At 34.0% G+C, this 18532-nt stretch overlaps 4 protein-coding genes across 5 annotated transcripts; 1 reads left to right on the forward strand and 3 right to left on the reverse strand.

The window, feature by feature from the left end:
* The first annotated feature begins 4019 nt into the window (after window positions 1-4019).
* Window positions 4020-5261, forward strand: LOC141720944 (putative 4-hydroxy-4-methyl-2-oxoglutarate aldolase 3). The gene is made up of 2 exons (XM_074523649.1): window positions 4020-4157; window positions 4651-5261. The coding sequence occupies exon 2, from the start codon at window positions 4657-4659 to the stop codon at window positions 5155-5157; it is 501 nt and encodes a 166-aa protein (XP_074379750.1). The 5' UTR covers window positions 4020-4157; window positions 4651-4656; the 3' UTR covers window positions 5158-5261.
* Window positions 5262-5440: 179 nt separating this feature from the next.
* On the reverse strand, window positions 5441-9028 carry LOC141720945 (uncharacterized). The gene is made up of 4 exons (XM_074523650.1): window positions 8873-9028; window positions 7059-7921; window positions 6274-6954; window positions 5441-5855 (listed from the first exon to the last, which is right to left on the reverse strand). Exons 2-3 carry the CDS (start codon window positions 7902-7904, stop codon window positions 6787-6789), a joined length of 1014 nt encoding a protein of 337 aa, XP_074379751.1. The 5' UTR covers window positions 7905-7921; window positions 8873-9028; the 3' UTR covers window positions 5441-5855; window positions 6274-6786.
* LOC141719604 (uncharacterized) lies at window positions 5718-6650 on the reverse strand. The gene is made up of 3 exons (XM_074521984.1): window positions 6597-6650; window positions 6274-6528; window positions 5718-5855 (listed from the first exon to the last, which is right to left on the reverse strand). The coding sequence occupies exons 1-3, from the start codon at window positions 6648-6650 to the stop codon at window positions 5718-5720; spliced, it is 447 nt and encodes a 148-aa protein (XP_074378085.1).
* A 1326-nt stretch (window positions 9029-10354) lies between the features above and the next one.
* On the reverse strand, window positions 10355-17772 carry LOC141720946 (uncharacterized). 2 transcript variants are annotated; one of them, XM_074523652.1, is made up of 10 exons: window positions 17615-17772; window positions 16706-17189; window positions 16033-16162; window positions 15317-15843; window positions 13861-13941; window positions 13615-13713; window positions 12807-12920; window positions 12639-12722; window positions 12102-12173; window positions 10355-11051 (listed from the first exon to the last, which is right to left on the reverse strand). In XM_074523652.1, exons 2-10 carry the CDS (start codon window positions 17027-17029, stop codon window positions 10782-10784), a joined length of 1701 nt encoding a protein of 566 aa, XP_074379753.1. In that variant the 5' UTR covers window positions 17030-17189; window positions 17615-17772; the 3' UTR covers window positions 10355-10781. The 2 variants fall into 2 exon arrangements, with proteins under 2 accessions (XP_074379753.1, XP_074379754.1); XM_074523653.1 differs by having other exon boundaries at window positions 16706-17259.
* Between the last annotated feature and the right edge of the window lie 760 nt (window positions 17773-18532).

Below are 18532 nucleotides of genomic sequence, written 5' to 3' on the forward strand. Positions count from 1 at the left end.
ATGAGAACTATGTGGAGATATGTGCTGCTTAGTTTCGTGCTCTTTGAATTAGAATAAAGACTTTTGTATTTGGAGAATAAATTTGATTGTTTGTTTAGACAATTAATATCGAATTTATAGAGTTGCGTCTCGATTTTTATGGTTTTGATTTAATAAGTTTGACTGATAGTTCGACCTTCGTGATATTTTAAATTTTCAAATAAAAGAATGTATTTTATTTAAGTTGTATATTTAGAATTAATAGTCCAAAAAATCGGATTGTTACATTGTGATTTGCCAAACATATTATCAGCTTATACGTAAATTTATCCAAACACCTAAGGGTTCATTTTGATTGGGGGTTGGAAAGGGATATGTTGGGTTGGCAGTTGTTCAAATTTTACAACCCTTGTTTGAAAAAAAAATCCTGACGGAGGGTTGAGTTTTTAGGGGTTAAAAGGGGGGTTTATGATGGTTCTCATTCTATTCAAATTGGCGAGTGTTTCAACACCCCAAATCGGGTTGCTGGGTCTTGTAGAAAAGTGCGCCTGATACCCTTGTTGTCTGTTATTTCCCAACTGCCACAACCTTCTTTTTCTTGTTTCATTTTTTTAATTTGTTTTATATAAATTGACGTCTCAAACTCATGTTATATTACATAATTATTTATTCATCACACTTACATATATAATTTAATCACAATTACATCTATAATAGAATAATAGTTTTATAATCGTGCATTTGGCTTTATGGGCAAGATGAATGAAATTATAGTTTCAAATTTAATATATTTTAAAATTAATAAAATATAATTTAAAAAAAATTAAATTTATAATTTACTTTTACTTGAAAAAAATATTTTGTTACAAATCTTACCTCCTCAACCTTCATCCAAATATGATAAACTTGAACCCTTTCTTTTCAACCAATATATTCAAACATGATAGGGGTTCAACCCGACCGACCCCTTACCAACCCCTCGTTCCCCAACCATCAATTCAAACATACCCTAAAAGCATGTCCAGTAGCGGGGGTCACTTCCCTCCTTCCCACTTACACATTCTTGCCACCTCACACCCAAATGATTTTATAAAAAAAGTGACCCCCATTCATCCAATACTAGAAGCCCACTTCCCATATTTTGTAGGACCCATTATATTATTATTATAATATATATTTAATATAATATATTTAACTTAAATTTTAAATTTAATTTATTAGTAAAACTATTTTAATAATTCTATTTTTATTTAAACTTAATTTTATTTAAATTTAATTTAATGTTAATTTAAACTTAATTTAATTTAATGTTTTAATTTTAAAAATAATATTAAAATAAAATACATGTCTCGTAATTAAAATGCATCATATTATTAAAAACATGAAATAAAAATATAACACACAACAAAATATTAAATTTAAACGTTACAATTAAAAAAAACTTAACGATTATTATGAAACTGCGTAATATGCTCAATCAAGTCATTTTGTAGCTGACGATGTGTCCGTTTATCGTGCATCTTTATCATATATAGTTTTCAAGTTTGAACCGCTCCCCACTAGCTTCATTGCCTTTTCATAACATGCTTCAAATTTTTTAGCACCGTCGTTTATCCGGCTCCACCTTTTTTTCATACCTACGACTAGGGGTGAGCAAAAAATTTCATAACCGTCCAAACCAACCGTTTCAAACCGCCCAAACCGAAATTTAACGGTTTTGTAACGGTTTGAATCGGTTATGGTTTCATTTTTCCAAAACCCGAAAAATAACGGTTTGGTTTGGATTTGTCTTTTATACCGCCCGTTATATCCAAACCACCCGAATCTATTAAAATATTTTATTTATATATTTTAAGGATACATATATTAGATAAATTATTAATATTTATAAGTAGTTGAATCGATGTTATGTTAAGTGCACTTGAATGTTACATATTGAAGTTAAAAGATCCAAATTATTACATAATGAATTTGTTTAGTTGATAATTTATTAACTTATTAAATTTTTTACCTAGTAAATATATGCACATATTTTTCTTAACGGTTTAAACGGAAACCGCCCAACCCGAACCGTTATAGTTTGGGTGGTTTGGTTATATCAGTAACTGTTATGGTTACGGTAATGGTTAAGTAAAATGTAAAACCGCTAAATTTGGTTTGGATGGTTATGAGCTCTAAACCCGCCCATTTCACCCGATACTCACCCCTACCTACGACTCCTCTCTTGATAACACCAGAATTATCTTCTTCACAATATTGATGAATTCGTTCCCAAAACACTTCAGCTTTTTGATCAGTACTGGCCAATGGATCAATTGACACATTCAACCATGCACTTAGTAATAGGTTATCTTCAACCCACTTTCACTAACTAGTAATTTCTCGAACATCTTCAGTTCCTTCACAATCATCATTAAGATCAATAAAATTTGGGTTACTAAATGTCGACACTTGTGAACGTGGAGAGTTTTGACTATCGGTGGGTGTTTGTTGAGTTTCAAATTGTGAATTTGAAAATGGAGAAAATGGAAATTGGTACGGAGAATTTTGAGGACATGAAAATGGAAATTGAGAACTCTGTAAATATGGAAATTGGTATTGAGAATTCGGATTTTCAGAATTAAAATTATAATTTTGTGGGTTTGGAAAATAGGATTTGGATATGATATGAAAATGAAAATTGAGGGTTTGAATTTTGAGAGTTTGAAGGTGGAGGATTGTTGGAATTATTTGGATTCATCTTTTGTAGGAAAAATAAAATTTTTAAAGAATGTGGAGATGATGAATAAGGTATGAGAATTGAGTATTTATATATAAAAAAATACCGTTAGAAATATATACGTTAGAAATATTAACGTTAAGTTAGAAAGTAAGTTAAACACAAAAAAAAAATGAAAAAACAGACTTTGTATGCAAGTGGTGTCTGCGCTGTGGGGTCAATACAGATTAAAAAAAATTAATCAAATGGGACAGTCCCACCAAACAGGGACAGCCCATTTCAGTTCAACTCAATACAATGCAAAGAAAGTCTCATTTCATGTTTTTTTGCCATTTTGAGTGGCCCGAGAAAAGAGTTGGGACCGCATTGCCCATATTCTAAATACCGGATTATGGTCCATTTTAACACAAATTTTAATCAATGCGTCCAAAATAGGACTCCCGTAAAAACTAGTCCTCACCGCCGTCACCGGCACTTTCTTAACGCCAGTTCATCCTACATTACCCCGAGACGTAATTAAAACATGCGTTACTGAAATAATTACCTAAGGTTCAGTTAGTTAACCGCACATGTTTAATGCGTCTTACCCTCTAACGTATTATGTATTGCGTGCACCTACTTGACGCATTATTTATTTGCGTTAGACCCGTATACTCCTGGAAACAAAAAACATGAGTAACGGGGCCCACCACTTGCTGCTGCTTTATGAGAGTTGCACGTTTTATTCCTTCAATCTGCAGTATAGTTTTTGTTAAGTAACGCATCTGATATAAGTGTTAAGATTGTGCTAGGCAAGGGCCAAGTATTTATAGAATGCTTTTTTGGACAATTGTAGCATTTTTTATGCTTTTTTGGACATTTTCTCCTAAATAACTCATAAATTATAAATTAGGATATTTATATCAATTATATACTCCCTCCGTCCCTCCCAGATGTTTACATTTGGGTGGGGCGCGGAGTTTAAGAAAAATGATAAAATAGTGGAGGAAAGTTAAAAAAGTGAGTAAAGTAGTGGGACCGATTAATATTATATGTATAAAGTGGGTATAGTGGAAAAAAGTAGTGGATGTAGTTATTTTAAAAATTATAAAAACCTTACTATTTTTGGAAAGTTTTGAAATGTAAACAATTGGATGGGACATCCAAAAAAGGAAAGTGTAAACAAATGGGAGGGATAGAGGGAGTAACACTTTTGTACACTAAGCCATATCTTTCATTTTTTAAGATACACAGCCCGTATTGTTCTGTTTAATTTGGGTCGATGGGGCCCACTATTCAACACGCACTACGGCGTGATTAGAAGGATAGCATAATTCCAGTGATTGACAACGGATGTCAACCTTCCGTGTTTGCTATACTCATCTGCGTATACCTCCTCTCCTATCCATTTCTTGTATAGAATACCTACAGGCACACCCACATTCTAGTCATAATCACCCGCATCTCCCCTTTATCAAAGGTTAGAATCCTATTCATTTCTACAATTCTACAAGTGAACTTGTCTACTTAATTAAGTTTATCATTTTTTTAATTACTTCATTATGTAATGGAGGACTTCATTCTATCAACATGTTAGTATACTTTATCTCGTGTTCGTGAATTATATATCTTTGATGTTGTTACTTTTAGTTGTGCAATTTTGATGCGAATCTCTAGTAATTTATGTAATTGTAAGTGGCAAATCACCGCTTCTCAATGTTTTTGTTAGTTGTACATAAATTAATCTAGACTCAAGTTCTGACTAAACCGAAAATTGTAGTTGAGAATTTTTTCGAAGCCCCCGACTTTTAATTAACATTCGGTAGGAATTTTTTTAAGGCTAGCATCAAAAATTAGTGATAATTAATTTTAGTCCCGGCTATTTTGGTATTCTGGTTTCCCCGAGGCTAGGATCCATGAATAAGAGCATCTAAGTTTGGTTATTAATTCGGTTTAGTATATTGTTCTTGCAGGAGAACATGGCATCATTAGCAACAGCTGAAGTTTGCGATACGAATGCAGCACTGTTAAGCAGCGGTGATCTGCGTATTCTGCAGCCAGTCTTTCAGAGCTATGGCCAGTGTCGAGCATTCTCTGGACCTGTTGTGACTCTCAAGGTGTTTGAGGATAATGTGCTGGTCCGGGAGCTTTTAGAGACTAGAGGCGAAGGCAGAGTTCTGGTTATAGACGGTGGAGGCAGCATGAGATGTGCCTTAGTGGGAGGCAATTTGGGACAGTTAGCTCAGAATATGGGATGGGCTGGTATTGTTGTTAATGGATGTATCAGAGACGTGGATGAGATCAAGGGCTGTGATATTGGGGTCAGAGCATTGGCATCGCATCCCTTGAAATCGAACAAGAGGGGAATTGGGGAGAAGAATGTTTTGGTGCATATTGCAGGAACAATGATTCGCCCTGGAGAGTGGTTGTATGCAGATAGTGATGGCATTCTCATCTCCAAAACGGAGCTCTCTATTTAATTTTAATATCATGATTTACTATTGTTGTAATGTCTTAAGATTATTGTGATGTATTATTGAGTTGTTGATGATGAAATAAAATGGATTGTACTTTTCTCTGCTCAGTTTTCATGGTTCAGCTTTGCCTAGCTTATCACCACTAAATGGCTGCAAACATGAAGAGTAAACAGAGATGCTTTGTCTCCAGATTGGTGAGTTTCTTATAGAATTAACAGCCGATAATTGATTTCCCAGCACGCTTTATGAACCTAGAATATGAATCATGATGCAACGTAAACAACAATACAAATAACCACGCATATATGATCATCTCATCAAATATCCTCCAGAAAATAGGAGAGAACATACATAACAGTCACCAAATCCAGAAATACAAGTATATAACATCAACACATTATTGCACTTTACAAAGACATAAAGAAGCAAGTTTCATGTCCGCGTAACTAAATCCAGGTCTCTGGATCCACGACACCCACATTGCATTAAGTTATTAACAATTCTTACTTGCTAATTGCATCTGCATTACATTACATTGCCTTACATGGTATAGGTAAACAAGATCATATGACTATTGGTGCATATCCATCTTCTCTTGGGCTTCTGAGTTTTCTGTAACCAACGAAAACAGCCATAGCTATTCCCGCACCAAACAGAACCCCTACCCAAACAAAGCTGCTCTTTTCTGTTCCCCCTCCAATCTGCAGAAACCAAACACCCATTTTATTTATCTGATCCAAGGCTTTACAACTAATAGCTCCTCTTTGGCTTTGCAAACATTTAACCATCACTTATTGTTGGCTAGTTCTTTGCTTTAGTAACAGTTTGCAACTCTTGTAGTCTTACTATCCTATATATAGTCTTATTAATGTTCAATATTAAAAAACTTGTTTGACCTGAACATCCAGTAACATGTAGCAACTCAGTACAGTATTTTTTTTTTGGCGTTGCTGGTTCCGAAAGATGTTGGTTTTACACATGTTATTACTAATTATTTTCACTTCACATTTTTTTCAAATTTCCCATCCAAAACTTTAAAGTCAAACCTTAGCCAAATCTAACTACCTAAAAAATTTTTTTTTTTACCATAAATGAAAATAAATTCTGACATAAATTCACCTCAAATGCAGCCTGCAAGAAAGACTTTGTATTTGGTAATGGCTCTGCAACCAAAATGTAGAAGATCCCCATGGCTCCGGTGTGTCTTTGGGCACTGCTGTAATTGGAATCCAAATATAGAGTTTCCCCATCTGCAATTCTAACTGAGCCTGGCTTGGGATAACAGGTGGACATTCCCACGATGTAGCCAGCTTCATTACCAGCTTCCATTCCTTCACCATATTTTGGTGTTGATGAACATATTACTCGTCCATCCTGCATAATTTAAGAAAGAGGACATCATGCTAACAAATTAATTATAAAGGCACACATCTCAATCCTACATCTGGGACAAATGCATACTGCACTTGCAATAATTTGCACAACACTAAATCCATTAATATAGAACAAGTAGCCACTCCCTCGTATATGCTGAAATTAAGTTCTTGCTTAGACGGTCATGTCTGGTTCGGCGAGGAATGCAAGCAATTGGAGCAAGGCATTCTATAAAAACAATACTAGCAGAATTGTTTATTAAAAAGAAAAGATAGAAAATAAAGTAAGGTAAATACCCCCAGTATGCTGGTGCGCGACACCATAAATGACATCACCGCCTCTTGGCATAACTAGGCTTGTCCGTCTAGAATCAACACATGCCTTGTTATTCATATCTGTGGCACAAGCCTCAACGGTGAACTCGACCTGTAACAAGACAACACGGTAGTAACTCTTAGGGCCTACACTTGATGAACTAGATAAATAAAGTACCGCAAGTATATTTATTAGGTATGTAAAAGTTGACTCACATGGCAATCATGGTTAGTGCTAAGTGCCATCTTCGATTCATCAGACTTTTTCCAAGTATCAGTGACGTCGAATATATAAATCTTAAGAGGTATAATGGAGTTTTCCCAATCAACCCATTTCACAGTGTATTTCATGAAGATGCTTCTCCTAACACTCTCAAATCCTTTTTTAAGCTGGCAGTGTGTCTTATCATAGCAACAATATAATCCTCCTTTATAACCTGGTTTCAAAGGTCGGTCATATTCATCTACAGTTACATTGTATAGATCGCACCTGCACTCGGTACATCCTAATCTCTCCACTGCACCCCGAGTATCAATAGCATGAACATTAAGCAACCATTTCTCCTCAAAGCCATCAGGAATTTCTGCTGGGTCGCCAATTTCAATTCCATAAGGATCCGGGATATGAGTGGCTGTTTTTCGTGTTTCAGACCCGAGGCCAAAATATTGTGTTAGAGTATAACTGCAAATTCCAGCATTTCTTGCGACTATAAAATTTGCCTGGTGGAAACCGGAATTCTGGCTGTGCTTGGAGACATCAATTCCTTTACGTACGTAGTACCTAACAGCAACCCAGTGGTGTAGATAGGTCTCATGAAGAGGAACAGAGGTCCCTGCTTCATCAACTACTTCAGCACTAAAATCCTTGATTGCAACATGACCTCTCGGAAAATCAATATCGTAGAAAAATTTGTTTGCCACTGATCCAGGACGTAGAACAATCTTAGGTGATAGAAAGACTTTAGTTTTCACTACATTTTCGCGAGCTTCTAAACTTTGGAAACATGAGGCCAACAAGAAAGTTACAAACAATATACAACAACTTTGAGCACCTCCAAACATATTCACTTTCCTTTTATCTGTTAAAAGGAAAGACAAAACAAATAAATTAAGTTACTTAGATACATGAACTATCATTAATTCAAAATACTTCATCTGTACCAATTTAAGATTAATGATCATTCATTCTTATATAAGAACAACACTCCAGGTGTAAATGGCTTTGAGGATGGAACATTTCTACTAAACTTGTAATTCTAACTATTCTATTTATCAAATTATATACATTTATATTAAAATTCACACATATAATTTAACTTTTGATCAAAATTTATATAACATTCTGAGTACTTTGCAATATCTACACTTCAGTAATTTATTGAACATCTTGCCACTTAGACCCTGCTTACACTAATCCCTTGCTACTAACCAGACACAAAATAAGACCAGACTGAACAATGATATAATGGAAACATTAAAAAATAGTTCCGAAATGAAGCATGTACATATAAAGATAGGAACACATAAAAAAATAATACAAATATACATAAATGTACAAAATCAACAAGAATTTGTCAATAATTTTATAGAACTCATCAACAATTGCTTGGACAATTGTATAAAGACGGAATCCGGGACCTTAGCCAAAATCAGCTTTCGGATCCCTAACTTACATATATGCTACACAATATATTATTTATATATAAATGCTTCAAAAACATAGAACAATTTAGTGTTAAATTACTAATATAAGATCCTGAAAATGCATTTTCACTAACAAATTGAGATTTTAGAACGACTGGTTCCTTAACATGATCTCAAGCTCGGACTAGCGGGAGGAATCAGTTAAAATCTACAGGAAGTGCTTAAACAATCATACATCGCAGAACAACATGAAACGAGATACTAAAGGCATAACAGACACGACAAATCTTGAAAAACAAGCTAGGGGACATGCATAAAAACAACATTAACCAGAAAACGCAGACGCAGAGATATAAAAATAAAAAGCAAAAGAGTAAAAGACATACCAAAAGGCCAAAGATGAAATGTAGTACTAGTATGTAACAAACTGGAGGAGGATTAGAGACACAAAATACTGAGGTTTAGTTTATATAGCCGCTTTGACTATGATGAGAGAGTAAATAGGATGAGAGAACAGATAAATGCCACGTGCCTATCAATTAGCGGTTAATATCGTTTTATGCTAGAATCTTAATAAGTACTACTCTTTTTTTTGTAATAAAATGTTGCAAATAGTTTTCCTTGGTTTTGAAAAAAAGTTCATGTGAGATTGGATAATGTCCATGTGCATGTAAATTATGAAATGCACGTAATTTCTTTGTGATTGATCTCGGCTAACTTATTTTAAATCTTTGTTTCACACGTCAATTATTCATATTTCACTATTTCAGTATACTAAATAATAACACGGATAATAGATTTTCTTTCAATAAAACAAGTATAATAGATTTGTCGATTCACATAACAATCATATTGTTTTTTTGTTACTGGTTCTGATTTCAATTTTTGCTCACTCGAAATTCGTTACAACATATCCCCGTGTGCAAGAAGGTGGAAAGGGGAACCTAATATTCAAATACATGACATGTGCTACCTTTGCCTAATAAGATCTTATTTATTATTATCTTTTGATTATATTACTTTAAATATAAAATTAAAATTATATATTAAACTATAAAATTCTTCTTTTAGAGTAGATGTTTAATACGAGAAGATGTTATTATATTAGTGGAGTTCTACCGCACTAATTTTCCGATGAATGTAATAACAAAATACCTATTTTTCTTTCCACAAAATCAAAATGCCTAGGAGCGACGCTCTAAATGCCCACTAGATAGGTGTTTTAAAGATGTATATCTTTTTTTAAAAATGTTGAGCAATACATATTTGAAAATTTTGAATACAACATCTACACCTGCACGTATAAGTGTAGATTCTCATTCCACTTCTCCAAATGCATAAAACAAGTCATCAAGGCAATACGCAGTTTTCATAAAATTTAAAAAATGAAATACACCACGTGTATTTCGTAAACTTTTAGCCCGGACGATCCCGTCATAAGGTATTTTGAGCAGTTAGATCCTCGTAATGAGATATTTTGTTCATTTTCTCCATCTCGATCTGGGACCAATTCTCCGATGGCAAATAAAAAGGATTGTATATAAAAAAGGGATATAATAAACGGTACCAAATAGTCAAAAACATAGAGGCCCGCGAGAGGTAATTAAACAAGCAGCGGTTAGTATTAAAAAACCACCAGACCTGTTTTGTCCTCTGATGGGATCTGCAAGTTTCCAATCATACGCAAACTTGCATTATGCATCTCGCTTTTTTACCAGCTAAGTTCAGCATTCCCCTTACATTTTCCCCAGCTCATAATTTATTTGAACCACGCCAGAAGGGCGAAAATTGTATATTTAACTATGTAAGATTCAACAGTAAAACACTTGAACGTCGAAGCACTAATAACAAGCAACAGGAACAAGCAATTAAATGTGAATACTATTCTATCTTTTTTTTCCTTTTTCATCTTTTTATTACTGAAACTGCATACTAGCAACATAGTGAATTCATACAATCTATTAACATAAATTAGTTACAGCACAGTTTTGTACAACAAGGTTAAGTTGCCTTGGAAAAATTGACAAAACTCGTACCAGCAACACGGAGTGCTTTGTCGCAACTCGCATGAAACACAACTATGTACAGAAGCTGTTGATCCGCAGGAAATCCGGGTAAAACTTGTTCTTTTAACTCTCTCAAATCTGTCCCCAATCCAGCTCTCTAGCCAACCTGGTTGATGAATTTTGATAAATGACATTTGGTTAAGTCAACTTTTGTGTCTTTAATCTCTCCGCTTTAGGATGTCGAATCCAAGCAAATTTAAATTTTTATGACCACCGCTGATCGAATTAATCAGGGTGATCTTTTCCAAGGCTTTTTTCCTTTTTTCTGGGGTAACTTGAAGGGACTCCAGCTCTTTCTGCGTTGTTTCGATGTCTCACAAAATAGACCAGAGGCTAGAGCTTGCTGAAGCCAAACATCAAAATCTTCCTCTTCATCCATCATTTCAGCATCCAAATCCCAAGGATATCTGCTTGAGTTAGATCTCTGAGTTGACTTCTCCAATCCAACCATGTTAACGTGAAAACTTGGCCGATGGGTATTTGGCCTACAAGCCATTCCCTGTACAAGAAATTTTGTTCATGATATAAATTTAAACAATTCAAACTCAATCACAAATTTAACTAATAAGATATTAGCTTTTAAAAAAATACAACTGAGAGGACTGAAAAATGAACTTCAGTTTAACTACTACTACCAAGTGAGATAGCTGTTTTACACTTAATGTGTAGACAAAATTGTTTTTGGAAACAGATAGCGACTCATATAATTAAAGTTACTCCTTATGGAATTCCACTTGGCATAGAGAGGCTTGTCATTTGATTATCGACTGTTCAGCATAAAACAATCGAGGATCAAAAATCAGCAGTAATGGTCAAGGACAAATACTGCAAATTAGCAGCAGACCGCAGAGAAGAGAGATTGGAGATTTTGGGTATTATTTTGGGCAAGACACTAAGAAGTAAGAACCAAGGATCCATTTCCCTGTCATTTTATTGAAAATTCCACGTAAAGTTTCCGAACCAACTCAACCAATTTAAACGAAAATCAGATAGAGGTAGGTTATTTATATGAGCGAACATAAATGGTGCAGTCACAAAACGTAACATTTTTCATCCAGAAATCCTTTTACAAAAACAGGTTTCTTCTAACATGTAAGCATGAATACAAGGGTGAGCTCTATATGACTAAATACCTTTTCTCCATGATTATCAGACTAGTACTGCCTTCAAGTGAACTTGCTTATCTTGATAGGACAGCCAATATTCATTTTCAATTACCAAAAGCTTAGAAAACATAAATTACAATTCAAATTCTTTTAAAGCAAAATTTGGGTTAAGCTTTATTCATTAAAACGAAATCTGAAACAAATTATATATTCCCATTTGTCCCAAATTTCAGAAAAAAAAATTAGCACATCATCTCGAACTTCTGTTTCCGCTTTATTACGATAAGAGGACTTAATACAGCAATAGGCAATCCCTCGGTCCCTCCCTCTTAACTGTTTTCATTTTTGTTGCCTTTTTCCAATCTTTGCTTTACATTTCTTGATGATAAAACTCCAGTTTGAATAGAGTATAATTACACCCTTTATCTACATACATCACTAACCTGACAGATAGCCCATTCTGATACATCAAATATCTTGCTCTCAGCACAAACAAATGCACGTGGAATCTCCACCTAAAATAAATAAAAAAATTGCACCAGTCAGTTATGCAAATTTATAAAGACCTTGATATCTCATCAAATATCTTGCTCTCAGCACAAACAAATGCACGTGGAATCTCCACCTAAAATAAATAAAAAAATTGCACCAGTCAGTTATGCAAATTTATAAAGACCTTGATATCTCCACTATGCTGTCAAGCGAAGCACTTTGCCCAGCTATAAAAAAACACATTTATCTAGGAAATAAAGGACCGAACAGTATGAGTCAAAAGTTTAACAAAGCAAGAATGTGATGCTCAAGTGCTAAACCAGGATTATCGTTAATTGGACCACATGGAACTCATTTCTGTTTTTCCCATAGAGGAAGCCCGCGGGACTATACACTATATCTACATTGTTCTGGCAGATACTGATAAAAAATAATAACTAAGCAATAGGACAACTTAAATTGTTGCAGAATACGTCGAAGCTGTATACCTTTTGAGGCCGATTGAACACCAGAGAACCTCTGTATTCAACCCATCCATCTCCATCCTTAGCTTGATGATATTGACAGCAATCCTAAATCCAAAAACAGACATATTTTCACTATCAACTGTAGGAGTAATGTATAAAAAAGAACAGTCAGAGACCAAAGAACCAAACCTGACACCACCTTGCCATTGTCTTGGTCCTGTTCGTGCAAACCCAGATGTGTGAATTGCCACATTTTGTGCACTGTATACGTCTAGACTCTTCAGAGCAGTAATCCGAGCGACCCTGCTCATCATATTTGGTTAAACAATCTTCCGATAAAATCTAGTAATTACTAATCTGGTAGCTAATCACTTAAAATTTGTTAAATATATATTTCTGTATTTTACTGCATCATTTCCTGTTTCTCTTGAGGTCATCAAGAATATCATGTAACCATGATGTGAGATCACAAAATAGGAACTACTATGTTTCTGGTTTTCTGATGCTTAGTAGTTAGTAACACCTGGCTTCTTCGTTGTTTTTGTTACTGTACTTTAAAAAAGTACTGACATTCAACTTTCATTTTACCCTCTCAATCATAATGGAGACTATTGGTTTCTACACCCAAACGAACAATTACCTATCATCAGTATATGTAAGACAATATTGACTGAAAAAATAAATAATCTTAAAAATCACAAACACATATCTGGTTCTAATTCTATCTCAGTCTCAACAGTACAAACAGGACGTAGTGATACGAAAAAATTATGATTTTTTTTTACATCACGAACAACTCTAGAACTTGGGTGTACGGGAGTCGAACAGAGCAGACATATATATGGTTAAACTTTTCCGATCAGGAACAATGGCCAAGTACAATAGTGCCTGTTGAATTCACTTGACTGATTTATATGGTTCCCAGCCTAGATGATATGCAAGTTTAAATGTAAGCTCTTCAGTTACAGAAATAATGGAAATGAAATTACATTTTTACCTGATGTGAAATATCAGGAGATTTCTGTGCAACACTCTTATATTCTTCTTTTCTAAGTTGTTCATCATAATCTCGCTTCTTTGTAGAATCAGAAAGAACCTAGACGTATTAACAGAAAAAAAATATTAGCCGAAGGATGTGCGTCACAATCAAGCTTTTTTTCTTTGCTAGAAATTTGAATCAGGGTTGTCTTACATCTTAAAAGACAAGTATACCAGGATCCAACAAAAAAAGAGAGAGACTTACCTCGTAAGCACATTGAAGTTTCTTAAATGATTCGCTTGCTAGAGGGCTTCCCATGTTTTTATCAGGATGCACAAGCATGGCCTGATCACACAAATGTCACTCACTATAAGTATATTAACGAATACACACTGCATAAATCTTAATTCTATACAGTAATCGTTCTAGATTGCTGCACACTTGTCAAGCATGCAATTGCTGATCTTAGTATATAAGTATGGTGATAACACACATAGTCTAACCTTGGAATGAGCATGGGACTATAGAAAGAAAAATGATGTCGGGGTAAATGTTTTATGAAAGTATCATTCTTCTAAAAATTACTAACATTGGAAAACACCTAAAAAATATGTTAGCAACTAAAAAATTCTGAAATGGAGGGAATTAATTGTTAGATATCTTCACATATAACTCTGTATATGATAAGAGATACTCCCTCCGTCCCTTTCAATTGTTTACATTTTTTAGAGAGTGTCCGACACGCATTTTAAGGTGCATATTACGTATAGTTCTTTAATTTTTTTTTACAATTTTGTTTTTCTGAATAAAAATTAAAATATTTAACTTTTATTCAGAAAAAGAAAATTGTAAAAATAAGTTACATAACTATATTTTTTATGCACCTTAAAATGCGTGCCGGACACTTCCTCGGAAATGTAAACAATTGGAAGGGACGGAGGGAGTATATAACTATATAAGTGAAAATAGTTCTTATCTTTAATTTAGAGCTAGCTAGGTCGGTCTCAATATTTTTGTTAGTTGATTTCACTAGAATTCGATAATAAATTAGGCTACTTTAGATTAAGATAAGAGTACGTTATAAATTTATAATATTTACTGGAACAGTAGCGGTTGGGATTACCACTACTTAAGGTAACATCTTTAATGATTTGTAATTAAAACTGCAATGGGACAAGTCAGATAAAGAAACATTGTAAGATAGTTTTTGGCTTTGTGCTTCGACATTTGATCATATACCGAACATGGGTAACATTCTGATATCAAACATGCAGATCTATGCAGATTATAGTCCAAGGTAACACATTAGTGTCTAGCATGTGACTTAAGCACCTAGCATAATTAAAAATTCATTCTATTAACATACTATTTTGTACAGTCTCCAATATAATAGTCTCTCTATTCCTTTCATTACTCTTCATCGCTATATTCAGTCCGGTTTTACATCCTAAAAGTAATGAGATAACAGTTAAATATATCAGTGTTTTAAAATGAGAAAGAAACAGTAGTCAGTCCACATAATGCAAAAGTTCAGAACACAGTCTTCTTACATAGTGGACCATGACTTTCTTCGTTTTACCTAAAGAGGTTTCTCACATCTAAAAACATCCTACTCCACCTCAACTTATGAGATCCTTTCATATGCGGACAAAACATAAAGCGGCCCTGTTACACATGATGGTACATCACATCCGAAACGTAAATTCGAAGTAAAGCGTACCTTTTTCCGATACTCCTTCTTCAACAGAATAACATCAATTTTATTGACTCGTGATAATCCTAGTGCTTCGTAATGATCCACACTTCCCAATATTCTTTTCATCTCCTCAGGAGAATTCACCACTTCTTTCACAATATGGTTAGCGGAAGACTCCTGCTTCTTGACAACAGGTGGAGTGGGAGTTGTTGTGCTCGATGATGATTTAGTGGTGCTCGATGATGATTTAGCGCTAGAAGGTTTACAAGCGTGAACCTTTTCATCTTCGTCAGTAGGTGTAGAATAGTCACAATCTTCCACAAAGTCATTATCACTGAATGGCACTGATTCTTTGTGCTCGTCAAAGTGTGTGCTTTCACGCAAATTATCACACCGTTGAAGGATATAATTTAACAAGTCATTTGATAGAAAGGAGAGACTTATTGATGCAACAACACCAGGCCATCCCACTCGAGTCTTTACAGAATAGAGAGCATAGACGGTAGCAATTAAGACAACCAAGCGAGCATGGTTTAAGGAAAACAAATAACCTGCAACAAAAACAAAAAAAGGAAAAAGATTTAGATGAACTTCTATATTGTGGCCTTTCGATTCTCTCTTCCCTTAGTATTTACCACTAATCACAATCATCTATTGGGAAAAACAACCAAGCTTGTCAGAAACTACAGAGATCAACAACAAATATATGCTCAGAATTCGGAAACGTAAATGTGGCATACCTCCAACTATAAATAGTGTACCCATGATCCAAAAGTTAGCATACATCCACAAAACTAATATAGCACACAGCCCTACAATAAAAATTCCAGGAGTGTACCCCAAATACTGGATGGCAACCCCAGCAACCCCCTGAAATAACACTTCAGATATTCAGAATCATAGTTGGCAAATTTAGTTGAACAGAGTGGAGAACATAACTACAAAATCAGATTTCTGTAAGAGTGGAGTATAATATTACAAACATATAAACCATATTGTTTGAGAGTTGGAGCCACAAATTCATGGTATCAACAAATGCAGTTTAATTTTAGCACCTCTAGATATTGACCTTCACTAATTCCTAATATATCAAGTATTTGGCATTTAGCAATAAAGCACTAATTAACAAAAGTTCATATTTCTTCAAAATCAATCAACTAGCCCTTTTAACACTGGCACTAAAGATATCAACGTCATTCCACTGTAATTTTTTTTACAATGTTCATCCAATATCGTCCAAAGTTTGATAGTGATTACCACTGTACGACTGTGTAGAAATATATAACTACAAAGTAGTCAAGAAAAAGAATGTCCACCACTCCATCTAAAATGTAACAGTAAGTAACTAATCCATCCAGCAATTAACTATGACTAGATATAATGAAAGACAAAAAACACCATCAGTATTCATACCATACTAAGAAGTGCGTAGACAAGGCAAGACATAGATGTCAAACTGATAAAGCAACTCCACATTATAACAAGCAAAGCTGCTGAACCTAGCCCAACCAACGACCAAAATCCCCGAACAATACAATCCTTCCAATTAATCAACAAGAAATGCAGAACCGTCGCTAGTCTTGCAAAAACACAGCAAACAACCGGCCAATGCCGCTCTATGAAAGTCCCCATTTTGTCCCTAAAACAAGTAGCCGAAGTTTGAGCAACCGAGTAAAAATGCTTCTTTGATTGTAACCATTTCCACCCTTGATTAAACAATCCGATATCCTCCATCATCCCGAACTCTTAAAAATCACTTCAACCCCACAATGTCAAGTGTCAACCCCTAAATCTACAAGATCCAACAAACCTACTACCTAAACCCATCACCAAGATTCCGAAAAATTCTCCATCCCCAACACCATTGTCTCATCATCACAAAACTATATAACCAACTCTGCCAAAAATCCCAACAAAAAATTCACCAATCAAGAAACATAAATAAACAAACCCCCCATCTACATTCACTGAAAAAGATGAAATCTTGATCAAGAAAACACCTTAAACTCATGAAAACAATAAATATTGCTTCACACATACGTTTCTAATAAAGCAAAACACATAAATAAATATAGTCATATGCTTTTTGACTCAAATAATGACAAATTAATCTTTCTTATTCCATCTGTCTCAGTCCTTTCATGTCTTTCACATGTTTGATCTTATTCCCCACTCAACTAAACACACAATAATACAAACAATCAAGCTAATATATAAACACACATATACACACAAACCCACAAACAAAAATAAAAATTGTTCCAAGAAATTACTAAACTTGATGAAAACAAGTGAAATAACAAATGGGTTTTTGATAATTACCCCAAATCTATCCAAAGTTAAGAGCTTTAGTTGAGTTGAGTGAAATGAAACCCTAGTTTTATTTTTAGTGTTTTAGGCTTTGCTTGTGAAAAAGGAAGCAAAGTTTTGAAAAAGTTTCATAAAGTTTAGGAGAGAGAATGACAAGTGATGAGAGAGAAAGGCAGATAATATTCATAATTATATACACATCACATGTGTATGTGTATTACATTTTGCTTTGTTAAATTTTGTTTCTTTTTTTAGTTGACCTCAATTAATTTATGGTACTACACTACATGTACATTAATGTGGAATTAAAGTCGTATAAACATTCTGTTCTTGGTATATTATTCATTTCAACATTCTTTCGAAGAAATGGTCAATTTTGCAAATTTAGTTAGTTGGTCTAATGTGTTGAACTGCAATAAAAAAATCTCAAAGTCAGCTACTCGTATATATTAACTTGAATTGATAGCAAAAACTTATCATTTTTTTATAATGATAAATAGGTGTCATGACAGTTTATACATAAAATTATTGTACTTCACTTACATATTTGACATTTTTGATATACAATAAGATGTTGTCTAAATAAAGATTGTATATTACTTTTGTTAAAAAAAATTATCTCAGTGCAAAATTCATTATTCTCAAAATTTCATGACTTTTAACGATTTCCCAACTAAATCTTAATTTTTTTTTGGCTAATTTAATTTTTTCCGACTTTTTGTGAAAAAACTCAAAATACATTATTTTTGAATTTTAACTGTCCAAAATACAAGATAAAATGTCCAAAATATTCATGATTTACGCATTTTCCGGATGCGTATTTATTTTTTTAAAATTTAACTAAAAATACGTATATGGTACATGCGTATTCAATTTTTTTATCTAACAAGATGCGCATTGTTGAAATGCGAGTTCAAAAAAATAAAAATT

This window comes from Apium graveolens, chromosome 4 (assembly GCF_009905375.1).
Source record: "Apium graveolens cultivar Ventura chromosome 4, ASM990537v1, whole genome shotgun sequence".
NCBI classification, from domain to species: Eukaryota; Viridiplantae; Streptophyta; class Magnoliopsida; order Apiales; family Apiaceae; genus Apium; species Apium graveolens.

What these genes read in the sequence shown, in the direction of transcription:
- LOC141720944 (XM_074523649.1), top strand. Translation starts at nt 4,657, where the DNA reads ATGGCATCATTAGCAACAGCTGAAGTTTGCGATACGAATGCAGCACTG.
- LOC141719604 (XM_074521984.1), bottom strand. Translation starts at nt 6,650, where the DNA reads ATGGATTTAGTGTTGTGCAAATTATTGCAAGTGCAGTATGCATTTGTC. An exon ending in AGTATGCATTTGTCCCAGAT is followed by an intron (nt 6,529 to 6,596) that starts GTAGGATTGAGA and finishes TAAATTATGCAG; the next exon opens with GATGGACGAGTAATATGTTC. An exon ending in TCTTGCAGGCTGCATTTGAG is followed by an intron (nt 5,856 to 6,273) that starts GTGAATTTATGT and finishes TGGTTTCTGCAG; the next exon opens with ATTGGAGGGGGAACAGAAAA.
- LOC141720945 (XM_074523650.1), bottom strand. Translation starts at nt 7,904, where the DNA reads ATGTTTGGAGGTGCTCAAAGTTGTTGTATATTGTTTGTAACTTTCTTG. An exon ending in GCACTAACCATGATTGCCAT is followed by an intron (nt 6,955 to 7,058) that starts GTGAGTCAACTT and finishes GTCTTGTTACAG; the next exon opens with GTCGAGTTCACCGTTGAGGC.
- LOC141720946 (XM_074523652.1), bottom strand. Translation starts at nt 17,029, where the DNA reads ATGATGGAGGATATCGGATTGTTTAATCAAGGGTGGAAATGGTTACAA. An exon ending in AGAAGGAGTATCGGAAAAAG is followed by an intron (nt 13,942 to 15,316) that starts GTACGCTTTACT and finishes TTGTGTGATCAG; the next exon opens with GCCATGCTTGTGCATCCTGA. An exon ending in CTCCTGATATTTCACATCAG is followed by an intron (nt 12,921 to 13,614) that starts GTAAAAATGTAA and finishes TATGATGAGCAG; the next exon opens with GGTCGCTCGGATTACTGCTC.